This window comes from Stegastes partitus, unplaced genomic scaffold (genome assembly GCF_000690725.1).
Source record: "Stegastes partitus isolate 25-593 unplaced genomic scaffold, Stegastes_partitus-1.0.2 Scaffold479, whole genome shotgun sequence".
NCBI lineage: Eukaryota > Metazoa > Chordata > Actinopteri > Pomacentridae > Stegastes > Stegastes partitus.
Genome location: NW_007578210.1, coordinates 29,353 through 54,153, shown reverse-complemented (window position 1 = coordinate 54,153; position 24,801 = coordinate 29,353). Strand labels below are relative to the sequence as shown.

General features: G+C 39.9%; 1 protein-coding gene across 1 annotated transcript in view; it reads right to left on the bottom strand.

Moving 5' to 3' along the window:
- Positions 1-24,801, bottom strand: part of LOC103361001 (neural-cadherin-like) — a gene marked incomplete at its 5' end in the record, with an annotated part of 146,214 nt that overhangs the window by 92,421 nt on the left and 28,992 nt on the right. The window contains one exon of the mRNA XM_008286969.1: positions 13,934-14,211. Within this exon, the coding sequence (XP_008285191.1) occupies positions 13,934-14,211 (278 nt within the window). The remainder of the gene's footprint in view (positions 1-13,933; positions 14,212-24,801) is intronic.

Below are 24,801 nucleotides of genomic sequence, written 5' to 3'. Positions count from 1 at the left end.
CTCAGTGCAGCAACAGTCAGTTAACCTTTCATTACTGCAACTCAAATCTTTATTTCTTCAATACTTCATATGTCCTCCTTTATTTTTGACAGACTCAGTCCTCCTTGGCAGTGAGTTTTCCAGTGTTGCACAGTTTTCTAGACAGATGTTCTGCCATTCTTCAAAGACTTAAACGATTTTCTTTTTTCAGCTGCTCTTTCCTGAAGGGGTTGTTTTGTGCTACCTTTTTCTTTAAAATATCCAAAAAGGTGTTCTATTGGATTTAAGTCGAGCAACATACTTGTTCAGGTTATAGTTTTCACTTTTTTCTTTTTTGAGAAACTCTTGTGGGACTTTCAGGTGGTGTGTATTGTTGTCATGCTGGAAGATTTCTCTTCTGCCAAGCTTCTGCGGACCAGGAGTCATATTTTCAATGAGTATTTTGGTATATCCACAGGCATCCAAAGTGCCATCTATAAATGTCATCTCCCCAAGAACCATTTGCCGTCATACAGCCCCATATCATCACAATCCCACCTCTGTGATTTACTGTGTACCCCTGACCAATTTCAAACATGATGGACCTCAAACATGAAATCATGTCAAGTCGAAAGCACTTGACAAAATCTCCATGGCTTCATTAAAGTACAAATGAAATAAAATAAAAAAATCACTGCAGCTCTGATTAGTGGTACTATGGCACCTTCTAATTACAGCAGCAGATGTGTTTCCACTATTTCTTCCTGGATCGTTTTCCATCTTTGTGAAGCCTCACAATCAATTCCTCTGGTAATTCTGTCTCATGTGGAGCCATGAAGCGGACATCAATTACACACAGTCAACAGGTTCAAACTGAGAAAGTTCTGGAGTTCACAGATAATTTCATAACTATGTTTGTGCTGTTTGGCGAATTAGAAATCACCAGCGTACTTAGTTTTGTTTAAATGACCTCAGGTTTTCTAATTCAGTGGTTTAACTTTTCAACTCGTTTTCTAGGTCAGTGATCACTGGTGTATCCGCATTTGTTTTGAGCTTCTACTTTGTATTTTCAATATGGTCCTGTGATGGTCTAAATGTTCGCTTTGGATTGTTGATGAAAGAAAATACCTTACTGTGTAGATTAGAGATAATGCGATTTCTGAGAGGGAATACAAGTTTAAATTCTTTCATCTTCAACTGATACTTTACAGGGGAGTCCTCACTGGTGCTGTACATTATATGTAATCTTGATCACAGACATCACAATCTGCATTCTGCATCCCATTGTGGATGTATTTCCACAGTGCTGGTTTACCTTTCTGCATAATCTAAGTCTGGTGACTGAAAAAATAAGATGCTAGTGAGTCAATGAAGATGTAGTTATTGAGAATGAATGTAAAGTATAAGATTACTTCAGAAAAAGTTCTCTAAGTTCATGGAACATGTTGAAAGAGCACAAACAGTAACAGTAAATAGTACATACAGCTTATCAAGTCAACAGCACGGGTACTGCACAGCTACACTTCAACAAAAACACACAATTAACTCGACCAGTGACCTGTTTGACTTCTATAAGCCTCCAAACTCCAGATCGTGGTAAGCACCCCTCATCATAGATGGTCTGAGTGTAGAACACGAGTAGTAGAATGAGCGGCTTTCACATAGTCCCTCATCGATGTTTTGATTGTAGTGGTGGAGTGCACTGGATAACACTTCACTCCGAAAGCTATTCTATATATTGAGCTGCGTTAATACTTGCTGAATGTAAAGGTAAACGTAAACAAAACTTTACTCAAACTTTTCAGTCACCTCTTCTGCCCCACCTAGAATCTTCTAGAGTTGTTAGTTTCAATCATTTATTATTTTTATATGTAAAGGTTTGACAATAACTTCATTTTCATAGCAGTGAGCTGTTGGCCTGCAGATTATTGACAGCAATGATGACGTGTAGGAAATGATGCTGTGACAGTAGCCATAGGCATTGTTTTTTGGAAGAAACAGCTGAACTGTCATACTGCATGATCCAAATCCTCAGCGAAACTTGAATTTTTTGGAGTAGAATGCACAGTAGAAACAGCTGAAACGCAAAACTAGTTGTTTGTCACTGGCTAAAGAAACACAAAGAAGGAGAAGAAAAAAAAAAACATTTATATTTTGGCCGTCTATGAGAGAAATATGAAGAAAGGTCGTCTTTCAGTTGGGAAAGTTCAGCTGGTATGAGGCGTTATTTAACTCACTGACATGAGCTAAATATTTGCTGTGAACTAAGTTTTGCAAATTGTTTCCATCTTCTATTATGCGCATTAACCCTTTCAAAAACAAACAAACAAACAAACTTGAGGTGAAATGTCATTGTCAGACACTAATTTTGGTGGTAAATCCTGCCTTGTCTGCTTTATTTGTGGCAGAATTTGTGTGTAATGAATTTGAATCATTCTTTTTCCATGGGTGTAGTGTGAAAGGCACAATGTCCCTATTTCTTCTCTCTACATCAATTAGTGTACATACAAGAGGATGATTAGGATGGCCACGATAACACTGAATCATACTGATTGTATATGAGTGGAACGATGATATGTGTTGCTGAAGTCACCTCTGGGTTTTAAAAATAATGAAACTAACCATGTACATTTAAAGTAATTGGTACAGGAACAGATGCCTTGTTGGGGGTGAAGACACTCTTGTCAGTGAATGAATCCAGAGCCAAGCAATGCTCCTGTTTTGTTTATCAGCAGCTAAATATACAGATGAGGGTTAGCTCTGAAATAAGCAACTGCTTCAGGGCTGACCTGAAAACATCTGGCAGATGGAATGAGATATCACAAGACCTAAAAGTATTCTTCAAATCTAATTATCAGTATTTTTTTATGGTTGAGATGTAAAACTTAGCACAAGTTTTAGCAGAAACAAAACAAAACAAAACAAAAGGGTAAAAAGTATCTGAACTTCTGCTGAATGTGTTAAATAAATCTTTCTCATAGCATTTATGAAGGTGATGGAAAGAGGAAGACTCCTGTTCATAGATGTGATAAATAGGATATTGTTTCATTTATTTCTATTGAGGTAAATGTTCCAATTAATTGTGGTTTCCAGGTGAAAGAGCCCTGGAGACCTGCAAGAATGTCCTCTGATTGGACGGTGAAAAAGCCAGTGTTAATGGCTGGAGTGCCTCCAGAGGTACACAAGCAGACTTGTTTGTTCATCAACTTTGTGCACTTTTGTTCAGGCCTATGACTTTGCATAGAACAGGAACATTTTATTTCATGTTAATCCAGAGTGTGTTGGTCATGGATTTCCAAGAACTATGCTAAAACGTAAAACTACATTTAGAGATTGCTTTTGGAGCTGATGGGGCATGATCTTGTTTGGTCACTTAAACTTAATGGCTATTTACATATGCAGAAAATGCAAAACCAAAACTTACATTTTTAAATGCATTATAAATCAAAATTCAAGTCCTTTAAAATTTTAATCATTTTAAAGCATTTATTTATAAATTAAAATTTTTTTTGTAACTTTATAAAAATGTTTAGCAAAATATAACCACCACTGGTAAAATGGAAAAAAACAAAAAACAAAAAAAAAACCAAAATAATTAGTGTCTCCCTTTAACCAAATTGTTTACTATCATTTATGAGCGTTACAGATTCTCAGCTGAGTGAATATATTTTACCTGCAAACATGTTGAGTTGTACGTTACTATAGATCAAATGTAAGCTCTATGTACTTTGTAAGAAACAGCATTATTAAATAGAGTTGAACATGATTTAACACACCTTATTAGGACCTGCTTTTCAATAACTGTTTGACCCCTGAGATGATCCTTTTTTCCCTGAGCAGTGCTTCTAAATGTCCAAGGTGTCCTAATACGCACAGCAATGCCACATTGTTTGCAGATTAGATGAGCAGACAGAGTGACAGTAGAAAAATGCCCACATTACTAATAACTGTTTATTTATGTATGTGTTTGTGTGCATGTGACTAATCCAAGGATTATGTCTAAAATGGATCCAGTCAGTCATCCTGCTCCGGTCCAGCAGTGAGCCACATTACATGCTGGCTCCAGTCAGCCAGACGCAAATCCCTCTATTTTCACTCACTGCTTGTAATTAAATGAAGCTCAATGGTAAAATGGACTTCCACAAGTCACAGCAAGAAAGCTTAGTGGACATGTGTGTGATGAGGCTTTATGTTCATCTGCTGTCACATATGTTCACAGGGAGCATGTGTGTTTCAGTGTCCTTGTCCCGCTGTCTTTGTGAGGACCACTTTGACTGTTTAACGAGGGCCTTTTGGACTGTCCTCACTTCCTCACACTCTTTAAAATGGTAAATAGCTAATTTTAGAGTTAAGTTTAAAATAAATCAAATAAAATGAGAAAATCTATATATAAAAAAATAAATTAAAAAAATATATTATGGCAATGAATGTGGTGTGTGCATGTGACTGAACATGGATATGTGTTTGTGTGTGTGTGTGTGTGTGTGTATTTATAAATATTCATGCCTCTGGTTTGAAAGGTATTTGAGCATCTTAAGAAGACAACATCTGTAACAGCAGCTGTTATGATGTATCATGGTCCAGCACATGTTTCACCAATTCCTTGCATGTGAAAGACAAATGTTGGTCTTCACATGAACACCTTAAAGGTATTTACCTTAATTTTTGTTGGCGCTTATTAATTTTTATTTTATTTTGTGGAAGAGTGTTGCTAGATGCAAAAGACAAACTTTTTTTTGTACAAAAAAGTCAGCACCAAAAATGCATATATGTGCATGTGAGCATTTTAGGTATGTTTATTGGTATTAACTAAAGCTTTGAGCCATCAGCAAGAAAGTATTCTAGTACCTGCTATTTGTTTTTGTCTTTTTGTTTGTTTTTTGTCTATCTTTAGTCTATACATTGTCTTGTAAAGTTAAAAATACAGGAAAACTTCCCTACATTTTTGAGAACAGCTTAACGGTAATGATAATACAATAAAACAACTTCAAGCCCTTTTGAAGCCATTCGTTCTGCCTGTGTACCTAATATACACTGCTCAAAAAAATAAACACCTAAACAACACAATGTAACTCCAAGTCAGTCACACTTCTGTGAAATCAGCCTGTCCAGTTAGGAAGCAACACTGATTGTGAATCAGTTTCACCTGCTGTTGTGTAAATGGAACAACAGGTGGAGATGAGAGGTAGTTAGCAAGACTACCTCTATGAAGGAGTGGATCTGCAGGTGGTGACCACAGACCACGTCTCTGTTCTCATCCTTTCTGGATGATGTTTTGGTCACTTTTGCATTTTGTCAGTGCTCTCACTCCTAGAGGTAGCATGAGGCGTGTCTACAACCCACAGAAGTTGCTCAGGTGGTGCAGCTCATCCAGGATGGCACATCAATACTGTGGCAAGAAGGTTTGCTGTGTCTCTCAGTACAGTATCCAGAAGATGGAGGAGATACCAGGAGACAGGCCAGTATACCAGGAGATGTGGAGGGGGCTGTAGAGGGGCAACAACCCAGCAGTAGGACCACTACCTCCTCCTTTATGCAAGGAGGAACAGGAGGAGCTCTGCCAGAGTCCTGCAGAATGACCTCCAGCAGCCACTAATATGCATGTTTCTGCTCAAACTGTCAGAAACAGACTCCATGAGGTGGTATGAGGGCCTGACGTCCACCAGTGGGGCTTGTGCTTACAGCCCAACACCGTGCAGGGCGATTGGCATTTGCCAGAGAACACCAAGATTGGCAGATTCGCCATAGTTGTCCTGTGCTCTTCACAGATGAGAGCAGGTTCACACTGACCACATGTGACAGACAGAGTCTGGAGACACCGTGGAGAATGTTCTGCTGCCTGCAACATCCTCCAGTATGACCAGTTTGGCGGTGGGTCAGTAATGGTGTGGGGAGGCATTTCTTTGGAGGGCTGCACAGTGTGTCAGCAGTTCCTGCATGATGAATGGACTGGTCTGCCCGTTCCCCAGACCTGAATCCAATTGAGCACATCTGGGACATCATGTCTCATTCCATCCACCAACGCCACACTGCACCACTGTCCAGGAGATGACTGATGCTTTAATCCAGGTCTGGGGGGAGATCCCTCAGGAGAACATCTGCCGCCTCATCAGGAGCATGTCCAGGCGTTGTAGGGAGGTCATACAGGCATGTGGAGGCCACGCACACTACTGAGCCTCATTCTGACTTGTCTTGAGAAATTTAAGTTGGATCAGCCTCTAATGTGATTTTCCACTTTTATTTTGAGTATGATTCCAAATCCAGACCTCCATAGAATAATTATTTTGATTTACATTGATCATTTTTATGTTATTTTGTTCTCAACACATTCCATTATGTGATGAATGAGGATTTTCAACTGGAATATTTCATTTATTGAGATCTAGGTGGGTTGCAACATGATGATTTTATCAACTATTCATGAAGTCAGTTTAACATTTGACCAGTTGTAATAGCTTCATGCTGCTGTAAGAACAGCGGTTACTTAACCTTAGAACAGGCCACAACTTAACTGTACTCCAGAAGTGAAACCAACAGCACCTCAGCGTGAGAATGTTGTTGTGTCCATATTGATAATTAATTTAACTTGCAGGTTATTTGCAGAAGACAATAACCGTCATTATTTTATCGTGAACTCCAACTGTCAACAACTGTGTAGTTGCCTTCATTGCATCTTCTGTGTATCTAAATGCATGTGCTATATTTCACTTTTGCTCTTTGAACATGCAAACAAAGAAATGTGTATTGAGAGGACTGTTCTGATGACAGCATTGTCATGCTGAACAGCTAACTAGCTGTGTGTTATTTTGTTTGCCTCCAACCACTATAGAGGGCATAAGTGTAGTGCAGAAGACTTCGGCTTTATTCTTAAACAGTTCAAGTGTGAGAATTGACTGTTAATTTCATCATAACATTTAAAGTCTGCACGGAGTTGCAGTTGAGACAGTGATAAAAGCATAGGCCCACACACTGCTGTTGTATTTAATTGGTTGCAAAGAGCCCTTCACTTCCACCATTAAAGATCCGAGCCCGAGGATACACAGAGCATCAGACTGAATTACGCAAAGTTTAAACAGGGTCATCATGTCTCTTCTACCACTAGAAGCACCAAAGAGTTTATTTCGTCATCATTGTTTGTAGTTGAAAGGATTTGTTGAAATGCTCTCACTCCACTTTTTGGCCTTGTTTACAGAGCGATTTATGCTAATGAAGACGCTCTCTTTCAGTTCATTTGTTTGCAGGGGATACGAAACAAGAACTGGCAGTCGGTGACAGCTAACATGGTAGATCTTTCATCTAGTACGAGCCTGTGAAAGGTTTGTTTCTATTTATAATGGTAGCAAACACAAAAGCATAGAAGAGCTGTAGTTTGAGTTTGACTCCCCAAGAACATTTTGAAAATCTCATTTTTTATTTGGCCTGGGAAAAGGCCTGACAGTTAAACCTTGTTGAGAGCTGCATCGATGTCTGCATCCACTGAAGCATTGTAAATGTTATGAACTTAAATTCTGCTAAATCTTTTCATGGTTGCCTGGCAGCTTATGTTAAATTTAAAAATGCATTTTACATTAAAAAAATTGTCAGAAATACCGGACAGAATATATTTTAACAATGAACAGCTCGACAAAAGATGGTTATAAATATATATATACACGAGGTGTGTCAGAAAAGTTTCAGGACTGGTGTCACAAAAGCTATATATCAAATACAAACTACAAGCTCCATCTTCACAGCCATCTTGATGTCGTCCACATCTTCAAAACGGGTCCTCCTGATGACCCCCTTGAGTTTGGGGAAGAGGAAAAAGTCACACGGTGCCAGGTGGGGTGAGTAGGGAGGTTGCTCCAGCACGGAGATGTTCTTCTCAGCCAGGAACTGTGGGATGCTCAGGGTGTTGTGAGCAGGTGCGTTGTCATGGTGAAGCAGCCACGATTTGTCCTGCTACAACTCTCGCCTCTTCTCGCGCACTGAACGAAGCAAACGCCGCAGGATCTCCTTGTAGACATACTGGTTGATCGTTTGAAGGGAAAAACTCGTAGTTTGGGTTTGAAATGTATCTTTTGTGACACACACACCTCATATTCATATACATACATGACTTTTTTTTTTTTTTCCAAGCAGTACAGTGGAAAGTAAGAAAGGCCAGGTTGGGTTAATTGCAGTTTTTGTTATTGCCACAGCTTGCAGTTAAGAGACTTAGTCTGGCTTCAATTTTAATGGTCACTTCACAAAACCTTCAGAGAGCACTGGGAAAGAAAGACAAAGGCAGAACAGAGACAGCATGGCATGAATTTAACCGATTCTAAATTATTTGTATGTTCTCAAACACATTTACCAGTTTCCTACCGTTGTGCTTTCTACATTCAAAGGTTAAATAAAAGCTATATCTGAATAATCCTTGTGGACAAATTTGTCCTCTGATTTTGACTCATCCTCGCCACTAATGAATAGAAGGTTTGTCATACCCAGACAATCTCCTGTCGTCTTATCCCTTGTACATCTGTCATCCCGTGACAGTGGCTTTTTTAACACGGCAAACAGCAAAGGAAGCCTTGTTCTATTCTCACATCATTTCCTGTCTAACCCTACTTGTTTCTCATACTCAAGTCTGCATTATTTTCAATTTTTCGGGTATGTGAGTACCCATATGCAAAATTAGATGCTGTACAGTAAAGCTTTGACATCAGAATGACAGGATGAATGTAACAGTCATTCAAGTGTTGAACTGTTCCCAGAAGGAAGGGAGACACAGTTAGAGTTGAGCGTCATGTTGGAGATTTCTGGCGCTAATAAGGGTATTTGTATCGAGGAAATTGTCAAACTGTCTCCTGCTGTCCCTGTGTCCTCTTTACCTCAATTTTATAAATCCAAGAATATACTCAAGATATTTAGGACGTGTGTGGGCAGAGCTTGAATATTTACCAATAAACCTTGACCAATCTGTATTCCTTGCTGTATTTCATCTCCTTGGTGTGAATACCTAGTTAACATGTCAATGAATGTAGTAATCTGGGACAAAAAAAAAAGAAAGCAAAATGAGTAGTCACTTGATCCTGTCATTATCAGCCCATTAAATGGCTGTTACCTTAATACACAAATGAGTCAGCAGGATTCTCCTGCACCTGCTAGTAGGTTCAGAAGGCATGTTGTGATCCATTCTGATTCGTGGTAAGCAGTAAGTAATCTTGGTATCACAGGTGATCTCTTGTTGTTTGAATAAGTGCAGATAAAACCTCTGGAAATGAAATGGAGCTTAATAACATGCAGTAAACATGTTTTGTTTGTTTGTTGCTTTTTTTTAATCCCAAAGTGATTTATTTTGAATCTTAACCAAGTGATTTTGATGCCTAAATGTAACCAAATGCCCAGTGAAAAACAGCCAGTAAAAGTGACAGTAAAAACATGACTTAATTAAATTTTAAAAAGCACTGTAACTGGTCTGAGATGGGATTCAAGTCTCATGATTGAAAATTCAGACTTCTTTTCCTTTTTTAAGTGCCAAATCATGATTCCATCACCACTAAATGGAGTGATAACAGCCTACGAGAAGGTTGAGGAAGGTGTTATTCAACGATTACAACCATTTAATGGGCTGATAACATCTGAAACATGTGAGCAGTCAAGAAGAGTAGCAGCACACGCTCCAACTATCAAGATCACGCTTTGGAATCATCACCTCACCCTAAAAATCTGTTTTTCTCCTGACCAAATACACGATAAGTCGGCCCACTTTAGTCTGCTATGCCTGGTCTTGGTAACAAAGAAGCAAACCGATCTATAAAGACCTCTATGGATGCCCGTTGACATTTTACCCAACAGTATGTTTCAGTTAAAAGGAATACAAATCCATACTACTGAACATTTTCCAGTTTGGTGTCATGCAATCATTGAGTATAAGCACATCTTCCATGATTTGCTGTCAGATATTTAGTTATAAACCAAAGCATTGGAAAATTTGAAATGATCTGTTGATGGCACTAGATAAAAAATCAGATCCACTGCAGTTTTAATATATTAATTCCAAAAATGCTTGGTGTAACTACAGCGTCCTCGTATCAAACTGTGGCTGCCACTGTCAACATTTACAGACAGAGTCACTCAAATTTGAAACTTGACTGTATATGTACGTGAAGTGAGGGTGTATGTAACTGCTGGTAACCATTGTTCCCTTTAGAATGAATAAAAGTGCAACTTAATTTTAATTCAGCCTCATCTGTGGTTGCAACACACCAGCAGGGAACAACTAACTCTGTTCTTAATGAACAAAATCAGTGTGAAAAGACCAGGGAGCTCAAATTAAGAGCTCAGCAGTTATGGGATTATTAGAACGTTTGCTGCTGTAATATTAAATAAAAGTTTCCTTTTGTGGCACTGGGCAGGTCGTTTGTTTTGATGTGTTCATTTCCTTCACATTTTTAATCAACAACATAATTTTAGAGCTTCCCTCTTACCTTAACACAGCATGAGCACACTTGCACACACCTCAACACACACCACCGGACGCTCTGCCTTCATCTCTCGGTCACAGCCTCAAAAGCATGCACTTAGAAGTTATGTTCACTTCCTTAATTTCCTGCCTTTATTCTTCCCATCCCTTACATCTTCTACCTTCCTCTTCTTTTCAGAAATTATCTTGTTTTCTTTGACATCACAGAAAGCTGGAAATTAAAATTATTAAGCTTACGTTCAAAAATACTGAATACGATAAGTGATAAGCACTTCTCTCGACCTTTGAACTTCTTTGCAGACGTTAAAACCCTGAGCTAAACTGTAACCATCTTTATTGCCATGTGTCTCTCCTACATCACCAAACAGCGTGTACTACATTCTACAGCTCCTTGAGTCTGAAGGCTTGAAAGAAGGAGGATGCAGCACTGGGAATTCCTCATGTCAGGCAGAAGTGAAGCCGTGACATACAGGTAGCACTACAAGATGTTCACTGATCTTGATGCCTGGGAAAGAGCATTCGAACCTCAGGACAGGCCTGCTCACTGCACTTTCTTTTCAATGATGCCATGAGATGCTGGGGATTTCTTTTTCTATCTGTTATATCTGCTCCCCAGCCTGACCCTCACATAAACTGAGGGATGAGCTTAGCAGTGGAGAGGCTTACAATCATACCTATGGATCAGCCAGACAATCACATCTTTAATGTCCTGAGATTATGCATTCTTGAATGCCTTTTCAGTAGTTCATGTCTTTAAAAGAGGGGTAAATTATTGTGCTGATATCATGGGAAATTGCATGAAAGAGGAGAATGCATTCCCAGAACTGATATGTTAAATGTCAGGTTGACTTTAAGATTTATAAAGCTTTCCCCTGAAGGGCAAAGTGGTCTCAGTAAAACCTAAACTTTCTAAGAATCTTCATATACCTACACAATGCTGGTAAAATTGATTCAACTTTCTGAGTTTTTCCCTGGACTTTGTGAAGTTTTTAAGGAGTAGGCTGACAATATTTCATATTTTTCTCAGATGCAAAGGCCAGAATCAACAATCAACTGATCCTACTAATACGTATTGCTTTTGTTGGTACAGCCCACTGCTCTGTGCTCTGCTAAATGTTTTTCATAACATGATAGCGAGACATGCACTTGGTGACGTACTTCATCTGTAGTGAATCTCATATACACCACGCCACAAATGGTAAATGGTCCATACTTAAATATAGCACTTTTCTATCTCAGTGGTACTCAAAGCACTTTACAATGTGTTCCTCATTCACCCATTCACACACACATTCACACACTAATGCCTCAGGTTTAGTGTCTTGCCCAAGGACACTTCAGCTAGTGAAGGGGCAGAGGATTGAAACGGCAACCTTGCGATCAGTGGACAACCTGCTCCACCACCTGAGCCCTGAAGACATAGAATAGTAGCTCGTTATTCCACAGCTGGAAAGGCCCCAAGTAAATGTATTATTTACTCATGCTTTACAAATCTTTGCTAAAAACCAATGTTTAAAAAGTGAAAAAAAAAGATTTACATCCTTAGTATTTGTCTTCTTGCTGAAACCTGCAACATTAGACTACAAAAAAAACATCATTCTTAATGAATTGTAACCTCACTTATCTTGTTTTTAAATTCCTCCCTTCTTTAAAAGGATTGAAAAGTCTCAGAACAAGGAGAGTCAGGTACTCGTGCAGCACTTACCCAGAGGCTGTTTGTTCTATTAATTCCTAAATGAACAATGGGCTCTTTCTCTTCTGTCTATAAGGTACTTCACCAGAGTGTATACAATGTATGCATCCTAGCTTGTTTGTGGTACTGATAGCAATCCTTTGGGTATGCTTGTTTTTATTATTCATTATTATTATCATTAGTGGGTTTTTTGTTGTTGTTGGGTTTTTTTTTTTTTTTCATTTCTTTTATGGCCCACTGTAGGTATTATGTGATGTAACATTATTCATCCAACCATCCATCATCTATACATCACTTAATCCTCACTAGGGTCGCGGGGGGGCTGGAGCTTATCCCAGCTGATTTAGGGCGAAGGCAGGGGACACCCTGGACAGGTCACCAGTCTATCGCAGGGCTATACTTAGAGACAGACAACAAAGCACACTCACATTCACATCTATGGACAATTTTTAGAATCACCAATTAACCTCAACATGTTTTTGAACTGTGGGAGGAAGCCGGAGAACCTGGAGAGAACTGGAGAGATAATGGATGAATGGTTTATGTGACCTCATCAAAACAAATTCATATCAACTATGTTGACATTCAATAGAATTTTTATGCAGCTATTATGAAGTTATATTTATACATTTCTGTCACTGCTATAGAGGCCTAAAAATATTGAAAAAGATAATGATTTAAATAATTTTGTCAAATTTTAACCTCCGCAGGCAAATGAAATCAACAAAGAAGAAAGGTGGTGAGAGCATCAAAGAGAAAGAAACAGAGAGGGAAACCTGAATAACCTGAAGTGAGTTTCCTACGTGGCTTCAGTTTTATTGCCTTAAAACATATGCAAAGGAACACACATTAACAACCAAAAAGCCGTTCTCCTGTGCAATCCCGTTCAAAATTACCCTCTGCCCTATTTGTGATCACCAACATGACTGTAATTGTCCAAAAAGAGTCTATCTCGCTTTGCTGGCTTCCTAAATGGCAATTGCATATCAGGATTCAGTGAGAAAGAAATGCCCAAATGATATTGGCAGTAACTGACTTAGATGAAGAAGGAACTCATAGGTGTGAAACACCCATGGGTCTGTTTCTGAATATCCATGATTGAACACAAATGTAAAGATCATTTGTTTGCTAAACCCAGCCAAAAGTATAATGTCACAAATGACATGCACACAGAGCAAGATCAACATTCCATCTTTATGTTTCAAAATATTGCATCATTGGATTAATATATTATTTTGCTGTTTTGGACATATCTAAGCTCTAAATTTTATCTCCTGTAAATGATTGTGAAAAGTTAAAGAGCATTCATTATTAGCATCCATCCATCCATTATCTATACACCACTAGGGTGGTCGTGGGGGGCTGGAGTCTATCCCAGCTGACTTAGGGTGAAGGCAGGGGACACCCTGGACAGGTCACCAGTCTATCACAGGGCTACACTTAGAGACAGACAACCAAGCACACTCACATTCACACCTACGGACAATTTAGAATCACCAATTAACCTCAACGTGTTTTTGGACTGTGTGGGAGGAAGCCGAAGAACCTGGAGAGAACCCACGCTGCACGGGGAGAACATGGCGACTCTAGCAGAAAGAGCCCCAGTGTCCTCACCAGGACGCAAGCCGGGGACATTCTAGCTGCGAGGCGACAGTGCTAACCAACTGCACCACCTTGCAGCCCTGATTATTAGCATGATCAAGTGAAAGCAAATTTTCACTCAGAAAAACTTTCTGTTCCCATGTGCACTAATTCTCACCCTAGTGACTTAGAGCATGCAGGTATTTTGTGATTGGTATCTACTGTATTTCAGCACGGGAATTCTTTCAACTCACCTGTAGCCATGCTGAGTGTCCACGCACACTCCACCATTGAAGCAGGGGTTTCGGGGATATGCGGCACAGGGCTGATGGGACTGCTCTCTACCTGGACAGGAGCACACAGCTGTGGATTCCACTGTCACGGATACAAGACTCATAGTCCCACAATCCACCACTGTGGGTGTGTCCCGCACATTCAGAATGTTGGAGCAGCCACCTGCCCCGGCACACTCTGAACTGGGACACTCATCTACCCGGACTTGGGACACGCTGACCTGCAGGAACGACTGGAGCTGAATGGAGAAGGACAGAGGAGAAGAAAGCAGGTATTAGCTGGAGGACTGACACAATAAAATGGTAAAATACAAGGTCATCTTTTAGGACAACTTCTACAGTTTAAAACACTTCAGCCACCATAAACATTATGTATCAATTGAGACCTGTTCCTCTGAAATTTAAGCAGTTCAAATAGGTGTATTTTCTATTGCGCAGGGATCAATTAGTCGGAGGTGTTACTGCAGAGATCAACCATCCCTCACCCGCTTTCCACATTCAAACACTGCCAGCTGTGTTCAATGAATGGACAAAGACGAGCCAGAAGTGTCACAGCTGCTAATAAACCCAAGCAAAGGTGAATGAGTGAGTCAAACTATTTCTTTGTCCTTTCTTATCTTTTGAACATTTATGTTCAAACTAAAAGTTATTTTAGATAACAACTACATAGCAAAACACCACTCTCTAGGGCTTCAGTTAGTGCCCCACAAAAATTATTCAGAGTATGTCTACTTTTCTGAGACTAGGCTTGTACTTTCTGTACACGTATACACGCTTTATACTGCAAAGTACTGACAGTGTTGACAGCTTTTACAGGGAAGCAGCTGCAGTAAAGAGTCAATTCCGACACTGAAGACTAACATGTGGCTTGGGCTAAGAGTATCTGGGTGTATTGGGTTTTTTCTTCTTCAACTCAAAAACTTAAAGTTTTTAAAGAGTTCAAAGCTATCCCTAGTTTTTAACTTAGTTCCACAAACTGTAGCTTCCATTGCATCTCCAACAAAGCCAGAAAAAGCAGGGTGGGGGGGGGATTTGAGTTCACTGTCATGTTACCACCAGATGGGAGAGAGGCTCTTGATACAATGAGCAGCATCCCAACAAGTTGTTAACATACTTTGATTTTTAAATCAAGGGATATTTGTTTCATTCCATCTGGATTAGAGCAGCAGGTACCCATCGTTATGAAGCTGCATGCTACTTTACAAAAAATAAAAAAAAATAACATAAAATCTCGGACAGAAATTAAATGCCTAGAAAAGTTACCAGCAAGACTAAAATGTAGTTAAAACAGCTGGCAGAAAGGACCCAACATGCATCTTTTCCGTCCACCACTGGCTAGAAATCATCAAACTCACAAGAGACAGTGAACTGACTGCAATCCAGCTTTCACATCAAACGATTTATGACCTTCCTGTCTCATCACAACATATGTTGACTAAATCTATCCAGAATTAAAACTTTGGGAAATCCTTGAGGTGGCAATAATTCTACAGAAGCAAAGTAATAGTTTACCCAGCATTAAAACCACTCGTCAATCTCAGAATATTTGCAAAAGGAACAAAAGCGAGTGCAGGAACAAGCCTTTCCCTACTAGCTTTTTACTGGAAATGCATGTGCACAGGTAATTACGTCTGGCTGATACAGTTTACACAGACCAATATACACATGTGGATACAGACCCACACACAGGCCAAGAGCAGAATGTTGATGTGCAAAGCACACATTCAGTGTGTGAATGTATTAGAGTACAGAAGGCAATGAAGGTCTAGGAAATCTTGCTGTTTTTCTGCACCAGTTCCTGGAAAAGTGGGCTAAATGGTGATGAGGCAGAGAGGAAACTATGATTCTCGAGGTTGAGCAGTTTGATAAAGCGCTGGAAAGGAAAATTAAATGGAAATTGAGTACGTGGTGTGTGTATGTATTTGTGTGCATGCCTGCCTTTAGATGGGCTGTCCTTGGCTGGTAAGAGTGACAGTGGTCAAGTAGGTTTTCACTGGACTTACATATGCATGCATGTGCTTATAGAGCGTGGGCATGCACACAGATGCACATTACCACGTCCACTGTGAATAGCATTGAACACGAAAGCGGGTCACTTTATGCTCAATGTTCTGGACTGATTGGACTTCATTCGGTGTGACCGGATTGCACTGACTAAGCATGCAGTTCAGTTGTTCCATTTATTCACCCAAATAGGCTGTGCTGCAAGGCTGTAACTTTGATAAGGATTATGTTTTATGGATCGTTGTTATTGCTGACTGATGTCTCACACCATTGGAACTTTTAACACATTTGCTCATAAGACAAATTGATTTTTTTTCCATTCAAAACTACCTTCTTTATTTAACCTACCTGCGTCATCGATAGTCAAATCACACACAAACACTTCTTTTCATTCGTCTTCCCTGCCTTCAGTGTTATTAAGGGTATGTGCAGCCTCACAGCAAACTCATTTAAACATGACAGCAGGTTGTGGATGACTTTCTTAAATATGGCCTACTGTTAATCACACACACACACACACATGAATAACCACTTATGCCCTGAGGGGTATACTGCAAAGCAAGTTTGACATAGCCAGGCTTTCTTTGTGTAACTCGGCTCGACAAAACCTAAAGCCCCAGTCAGCGTTTACTTGTATCACGAAGGTGGTCATCAACTTTCTTAGTCAACTCAGACTTTCTGCTTCAGACTCTGTGCACGTTCACATAAAAGGGGTGTTTAACGTGTCACACAACTCTTCTTCGGCACAAAATGAAACGATCGTGTGCAGCTGCTTCGGTCAACGTGTTGTTTTAATGGAGAACAATGAGGACTATAAAAACATTTTGATGGTAAAAAGCGCTGTTCCTGCAAATGGTTCAAGACAGAAATGCTGGTAGAAAACTGTTAAACATGCGTAATATGTAATATTTTACCGATGCAGCCGCTTATTTCTAACTGACAGCTGCACATTAAAACTTTAAATTGAATATATTTAAACATGATATTGTATTGAAGCACATTTAGCTCCGACACTGTCCCATAATGCAGAATATCACTTTAATTTTTGCTCAAATCAAAGCGAAATTACTGCTGTTGATTGAATATTCTCTGTAATAAATACCAGTAGAATAATCCATTTTCTCATCTGTGTTCTATCAGCTGCAGTACCCGCAGTGTAAATGGATTTGGCAGTAAATCAGAGCCAAACATAAAAACATATTTATGTGATTTCTGCAATGCCAACTAAATACATGTCGGGTTCCAATGGCAACACCATATTTACAGTGTGCGATACTGTAACTACACGGCTTCATTCAGTGATATTAGTAACGTACAACTCAGCACATTCCCTCAGCTGAGAATCTGTATCACTCATAAATGATAGTAAACGATTTGGTTAAAGTAAGACGCTTCCTTCAGCTGATTTAAATCCAACACTCTGAACATAACCTGCTCCCGACCAGGTTAGCTTCACGGCATAAGTTACCATGGAGATCTAGCCAGGTAAAAACAAAGCCACCTTCGTGACACTGAAAACTCTGGCTTTAAGCTCAACATACCTTGTTAACCCACTAATCTCGCTTCATAGTGCAGCCCTCTGTGCAACCCTGTCACCTAGAAATTTCAATGTTGTAAGAACAAATACGGTTAACAGCAAATGTAATGCATGTTGTATTATGCTTTCCATCAACATCACAAGGAAGTTATGGTAATAAACCTATTTCTTAAGTTACAAACAAACTGATACCGAACGCATCAGAATGTATTTTTCCTTTGGCAAAATATTTCAGCCCACAGTACAATATCCACTTGTAGTGACGGCAGCGTTAGAATTTTTAAGGTCATTTTTGGCATTCATGGCACTTTGTAAAGGCGAGATAAAGATTGTGGAACTGGTTTATTACAGAAAAAAAATAAAGTTTTATTCACATTTATTCATTCAAACCATAATGTTTTCATAACCTTAGTCAAAGTTCTTTTGGTGTCGACATCCAACCAAAGAAAAGAGTATACAAACCTTGGTCTCCAGTGTGGGAATTGTATGCTTTGTATGCCTACCATGTGCACTCACAAAGCTGAGATGGTAACATATAAAATGGTGTGGAAGCCTAGTTTACTTTTGTAAGAAAAATAAAAATTGAAACATGCAATTGCATTTGATGGAAGTGAATATTGTTAGGTCACAAGGGGAAAAGTCATCTTATTCGTCTTCTTGCTGTTAAAGTACTAAATAGATAACAATAATAGCCTTACAATCAGAATGTTTTAACTAATGGATTTGATTTAAAAAATTATACTAAAAGAAAGCAAGTCACTTGGATTAAACAAAGGGGCTTCTACTCAAAACGTCAGGGTTGCTAAAGTTTAAGTCATAATTATTTATTTTTTTAGTACCTTCGGGGACACTGGCAACATGGCATGTGCAATGATGTGTTACACAGAACAACTGAGCAGTCATCTTTGAAAACTGTTTGCAAAGGGCAGACAGTTTCAAATAAATACCTGGCTGGTGACTGGATGAGCATGCGTCTATCAGGCTAATTTCAACTGTTGTCACACATAAAACATGCCTGTAACTGTCAGTAGTTCCTCATAGGATGCTGATTGGTCCCAACAAGCACATGACATGATGGGTTCTTGCTTGATCTTGTGAATCTTGAGAGAATCCAGCTGCCTTGCAATAGCACGAGGCACAAGGAATCACACTACCAATGAACCTAGTTGCCTTAACATGGACAATATTATGTAGCATTCAGCTGTTTTAAAGGTGTCAGAGTTCACTGGTAGTGTGGAAGCCAGAGGATCAGTATCAACAAAAAGGGGGAAAAAAATCAAGGTATTGTTTGGTATCAGTCTTACTGTTTCTACTTTTTATACAGACAGTCACAATGGCATCCTTGGAACTTCGTGCTGATTGATGTGAACAGATGTGTAATACAGAAGCAGTGTATTTATGTATGTGGTTTGGCAAAAAAAAGAAAAATACATGGAACATATTGAGCACGCAAATCAAATGTTGAGAGGCATATTAGGCTGCAGGGGAGGGGAGAAGTGGGGTGATGGAGAGGGGACAGCAGACGTAGAGAGTACAAACAGGAGGAAGCCATCTGGGGATGTGGTGGGATGCATTAAAGTCAGCTCCATGCTGGCTGTCATGTGGTACTAAGCCAGTAGGTGGCCAGGAATGATATTTCCCTTAAAATAGCTTTGGATTTGTGTTTGGTAGCCACTTGCCCAACCATATGTACAGGGAATTAATACATTGGTTTGATCCTGTTCAGTGACAGCCAAATGAGGCCCATACTTGTGTTCATATTTCTTATTTTGCTAGCCAACAAGGCATTTTAAATTCTTGACAGAAGAAGACCATATCATTTCTTTATTCCTCTAATTTTGTATTCCTTATTTCCTATTCATGGATACTGGGCAATATTTTAGCTTGGCTGTGGTCTTCACTGTGTCAGTCTTCTGTGGTAAAATTTTATTTTGAACTATGGACACAGGGACTTTGGGGACATCCTGTTGTGTCTGGCACCTCAAGGAGGGAGTTGTTATCAGGGAGTGATGTAGCCATGGGGGGGCGACCTGGTCTGAAACAATATTTAGTTGGTATTATGTGGCAAAGTGACATCCACATGAAGGAATGGTGAGTGCTGCACTTGGTCAACAAGTATGAAGTCAGTGGTTTAAAAATGATATAAATATAAACTCAGATGCTCTTTAAGGAAAGAGCCAGGAGTCATTCAAGATGAAAATACAATGGCTGCCCCACTTCTCATTAACGAAAGCATCTAGTGTCAGGGGAGGACTCAAAGAGTCCTCATCACCACGGTCTGACAAACACATTGATTTATCCATGTATTATTAAAGGATTTTTATATTTAAAATCAGAGTGCATCGGATACTCTGTGGACTGCCGACCAATACCAAGGACTTCCATTAATAGGAAGTGGGACAGTCATTGTTTCTTTTTTCAAATCTTTAATAGCTTCAACATAAATGCTAGGACCCAAGATTTCCCCACAGAACATCGCATAGTAAGGAGATGATCAATATTATTCCTTGCACCTGTCAGTGGTTTCAAGTTGTGGTTGATCGGTGTATATCCTCCCGCTCTATAGTCCATATGATATTATGTTATTATGTGCTTCTCTAGAAAATGCTTTACCAGAAGGGAGTCTCACAACAGCCAAAGGCTGAATGGCTGCAAAGTCATCAGCTTGTCCCATCTTTTGTACCTAGTCTCCCATATGTGGTAAATCTGAAATGCACAGAGACACATGCACTGAATATTTCAATGAAAGAACAGACTGTATTACAAGGAATGAAGGACCACCATTGTTCTGACGCATTGAGAAGCTTCCACAGTCCTCTTCTTTGCCCTCAGGGCCAAATTAATATAATGACAAGATGAACCTTGGTATCTGAGCACCATACCAATGATTTTTTAAAAGTCTAAAACCGATGTGGTATCATTAAAAGTCAAGTGGAGCATGCTGAATTGAAAACACTAAGGGATAAGTTCTATTATTGAGGTGGAGCAGGGAGAAATAGAGAGATATAGGACATAAAGACTTTTTCAGAAAATCTCCCACTTCTGAGGTATTAGTGGAGAATTGAGAACATTAATAATAAGCAGTGCTTATTATTAATTTCCCCTCCATTCCACCCCTCTTCCCTCTCCTCCCTCTTTCTCTCTCATCCACCCCCTCCACCTCCCTTCCTCTCTTTGGCTCTCGTTCATCCTCTCCCTCGCCACGCTTCACATCTCATTCTGATCAATGTCTTCTTGGGAGAACCTGGCTGAATTCAGATGAAACGCTCTGCGCTCTCCTCACAAATCACACCTGAAAGCCTCGGCTACCTCTCTTCTTATACATCTTTCTCACCCTCCATGCTTCTCTCTCAAGCTTTTCTCCCCTTGAAAACTTATTCATACACTTGCATATTTTTTTTTCTGCATCTCTAACCTCTCTTCTTCCTTGACAATAGTCACATGAAACAACGGGAGATTTTCACCGACGGTAGCTGAGGGGCAAAAGGCTGAGTGCGGTGACTGACCTAAACTGACCACCCTGACCATAGGACTCGCACTGTTTTTCCCTTAAAAGACACACACATGCAAATGCAGATTGGCTCATCATTCCCTCTGAGGACACCAGCTCAGTTCTCTCTTTTTTTCACCCTGCTGTGAAATGCATACAATTCAACTTCTATGGTGCATGCTCTCACGCACACACACACACACACACACACACACACACGCTACTTCCATTCAGACTTCTGAAACGTGAAATGAGGTCTGACTGAAGCCAGCGGCCAGGGAGCATCAGTGTGATAAAGCAAAATGTTTGTGTTTTACCAACTCCTCTCTATGTAGTGATGATATGCTTTTTTATCATTTGAATTTTGCTCAGCCTGTACTCTCTGGAGGGTGAAATGTAATTTATTAGGAGAATTTATGGCTAAATGCGCAAAGATCTGTGTAATTTTACACACCCTTCTCATTTGACAGAGTACAGGTCTATTTGTTTGTCTTGTGTGTGTGTGTGTGTGTGTGTGCGCAGCATTCAAAGCGCCATATTACAGGCATAATTTGCACCGTGCATACACACTCATACACACTTATTGACAGATTTTTTTATTTTTTTTTCTGTTTCTTTTTTTGTTTGGTTGGTTGGTCAGAGGCTGCAAACTGGCTCGGTGGTTAGCACCGTTGCCTCACAGCAAAAAGGTTGCCGGTTCGGTGAAGACATCCGGGATCTTTCTGCGTGGAGTTTGCATTTTCTCCCCGTGCAGCGTGGGTTCTCTCCGGGTTCTCCGGCCTCCTCCCACAAGTCCAAAAGCATGCTGAGGTAAACTGGTGATTCTAAATTGCCCGTAGGTGTGAATGTGAGTGTGCTTGGTTGTCTGTCTCTAAGTGTAGCCCTGTGATAGACTGGTGACCTGTCCAGGGTGTCCCCTGACTTCACCCTAAGTCGGCTGGGATAGACTCCAGCCCCCCAACAACCCCAGTGAGGATTAAGCGGTGTAAAGATAATGGATGGATGGATGGATGGATGGATGGATGGATGGATGGATGGATGGATGGATGGATGGATGGCTGGTTGGTTGGTTTGCCTTAAACTGATCATCTAAGATAATGGCTAGATTCCTTGCTCACTTTCCTGTGTCTTAAATAACAGAACTGGTTTGAATGCTATTGCCAGGCTGAGGATGATCTATGGAGACCATAGATCATTAGTGAAAACACTGCAGGTGGGCTGTTCAGACAAACTTTACAAGCTGTGTCTTTGGAAATAAGAGTCGTTAAAGGGAAAACAAGAAAATAGATTTTGCTCACACATCATCCATGAACTGAGGAATGTTACCATTTTATTTAATAAAACCACCTTTACATAAATATCAACCAAGAAGACAGATCTTACATCCAGGTGGACACAGCTGCCAGTTGTAACCAGAAGTATCAATTCAAAATGTAATCTATCTCATGAATCCAAATTAAACAAATGATTCAAATACAGATAGTGTTGTTGTTGTTGTTGTTGTTGTTGTTGTTGTTGTTGTTGTTGTTGTTGTTCTTCCCCATTGTAGTTCACATGGTTGTTTTTCACATCACTAGAAAAATGACAACACTGATTGTTGATTGTTTAGGAGAGCTAAAACGACCAATGCGTTTATACATGAGCTCTTCTGGGGGAGTGAAGCTTGTTGCAGATGTGAATAGGTGTTCTACCAGGTGAAAGGTGTTCTATCAGGTTGAGGTCAGGCCAGTCAAGTTTATTCACCCCAAACTCTCTCATCCATGTCTTTATGGACCTTGATTTGTGCACTGGTGCACAGCCATGCTGGAAGAGGAAGGGGCCATCTCTAAACTGTTCCCACAAAGTTGGGAGCATGGACTTGTCCAATATCTCTTGGTATGCTGAAGCATTCAGAGTTCCTTTCACTTGAACTAAGGTTCCAAGCCCAGCTCCTGAAAAACAACCCCACACCATAACCCCCCCCTCCACCAAACTTTACACTTGGCCCAATGCAGTCAGACAAGTACCGTTCTCCTGGCAACTGCCAAACCCAGACTCATCCATCAGATTGCCGGATGGAAAAGCGCGATTTGTCACTCCAGAGAACACGTCTCCACCACTCTAAAATTCAGTGGCGGTGTGCTTCACAACACTGCATCCGATGCTTTGCATTGCACTTGGTGATGTATGGCTAGGATGCAGCTGTTCTGCCATAGAAACCCATTCCATGAAGCTTTCTAGGCACTGTTCTCGAGCTAATCTAAAGGCCACATGAAGTTTGGATGTCTGTATCGATTGACTCTGCAGAAAGTTGGCGATCTATACGCACTATGCACCTCAGCATCTGCTGACCCTGCTCTGTCAGTTTACATGGCCTACCACTTCGTGGTTGAGTTGCTGTCATTCTCAATCGCTTCCACTTTGTTACAAGACCACTGACAGTTGACTGTGGAATATTTAGGAGCGAGGAAATTTCATGACTGGACTTGTATGCTTATTAATTCATTGTTTCAGCTGCAAATGTATGCTGATGAGCTGGTACAAGCAGCTGAGGCCAATTGAAGTTTTCTGAATTTCAGCAGCTCAAATAGAAACTGTATAATCAACAGGGAAGACGCAGGAGGGAAATGTTTCAATAAAAGATAATTTAATAAGCAAGTTAATTCCAATTAGGACTGCAGACCTTATGTCTAATAAGTACAAATGCTCAACAGGTTATTATTTTTTTTAGTTGCTGGGCAGTATCCAATCATGCAAACTGAAGTTTTCTGTTCACTTAACCTGCAGGTCTTTGGAATGTAGGGGGGTAGAGAGGTAAGTGGACAAAACCGATGAGAACAAAACATGCACACTTGACACAGAAAGGACCTTGCTGTACACAGACACCCAGCACCACCTGACAATGACACTGCTGCGCTTCCATTTGTATCAACAGCCTTTTTACATATTTATTTGCTGGCTAATGTTTGATAAAGTGTTGCTGTGGCGAAAAGGGCATCAAGCTCACAACCCTATGCTTATATAAAAAAATTAAAAAATAAAAATCAGCCAAATATAAAAGCAGAAATGTAATAGAAAAGGAAATTAAGCTGTGGTGAGTGGATGTCAAGGCTGGTGTATTCATTCCACTATGTGCGTTGCTTCCACTTTAATTAATAATTTAATTGCTTCCATTTTAATTCATGATGTAGATGAAAATGACCTAAATTCATCACTTTCTCAGACAGTTTTGATGCTCACTTGGCTGTGGCATCCTGTTTTCTTGTCATGTACAACTAGTAAAGTCATGCAAAATGGATGAAGTTGTTGGGACAGATGAGTATTTGGTTTCATTATGTTACTTGGCAAAGTTAATTGATTCATTCATCAAAAAAATTCTAATTGAGACTGAAATCTATTTTTGCCAGATGGACAGAAGAAGAAATTATGTACACACAAAATCACACATATAAATTGTAAAAAACATAAAGTCTCAAAACAACCATCTGAGTAATAACCAGCCACACTCATGTGTCTGACAAAGGACAAAGAAGCAGCCTTCTCATTAAAAATAGTCTGCATATCTAAAATGATCACATTGTGATGCATTGCACACAATGACGTTGAAAAACGCATCATAATAATGTCTTTCCATTTTACCATACACACAACTTGACAGCAAAGTTATACAATCTCTGAAACGGTGGAAAGCACAGCACAGCAAGTAAACACAAATACGTTTTGTCACTTACTCAAAGCAATTCGCATTCCACTGCTCTTACCAAGGATTGCAGTCTTTTGGCAGCTAGTTTGCCAGAATTCATCCCACTTGATGGATTG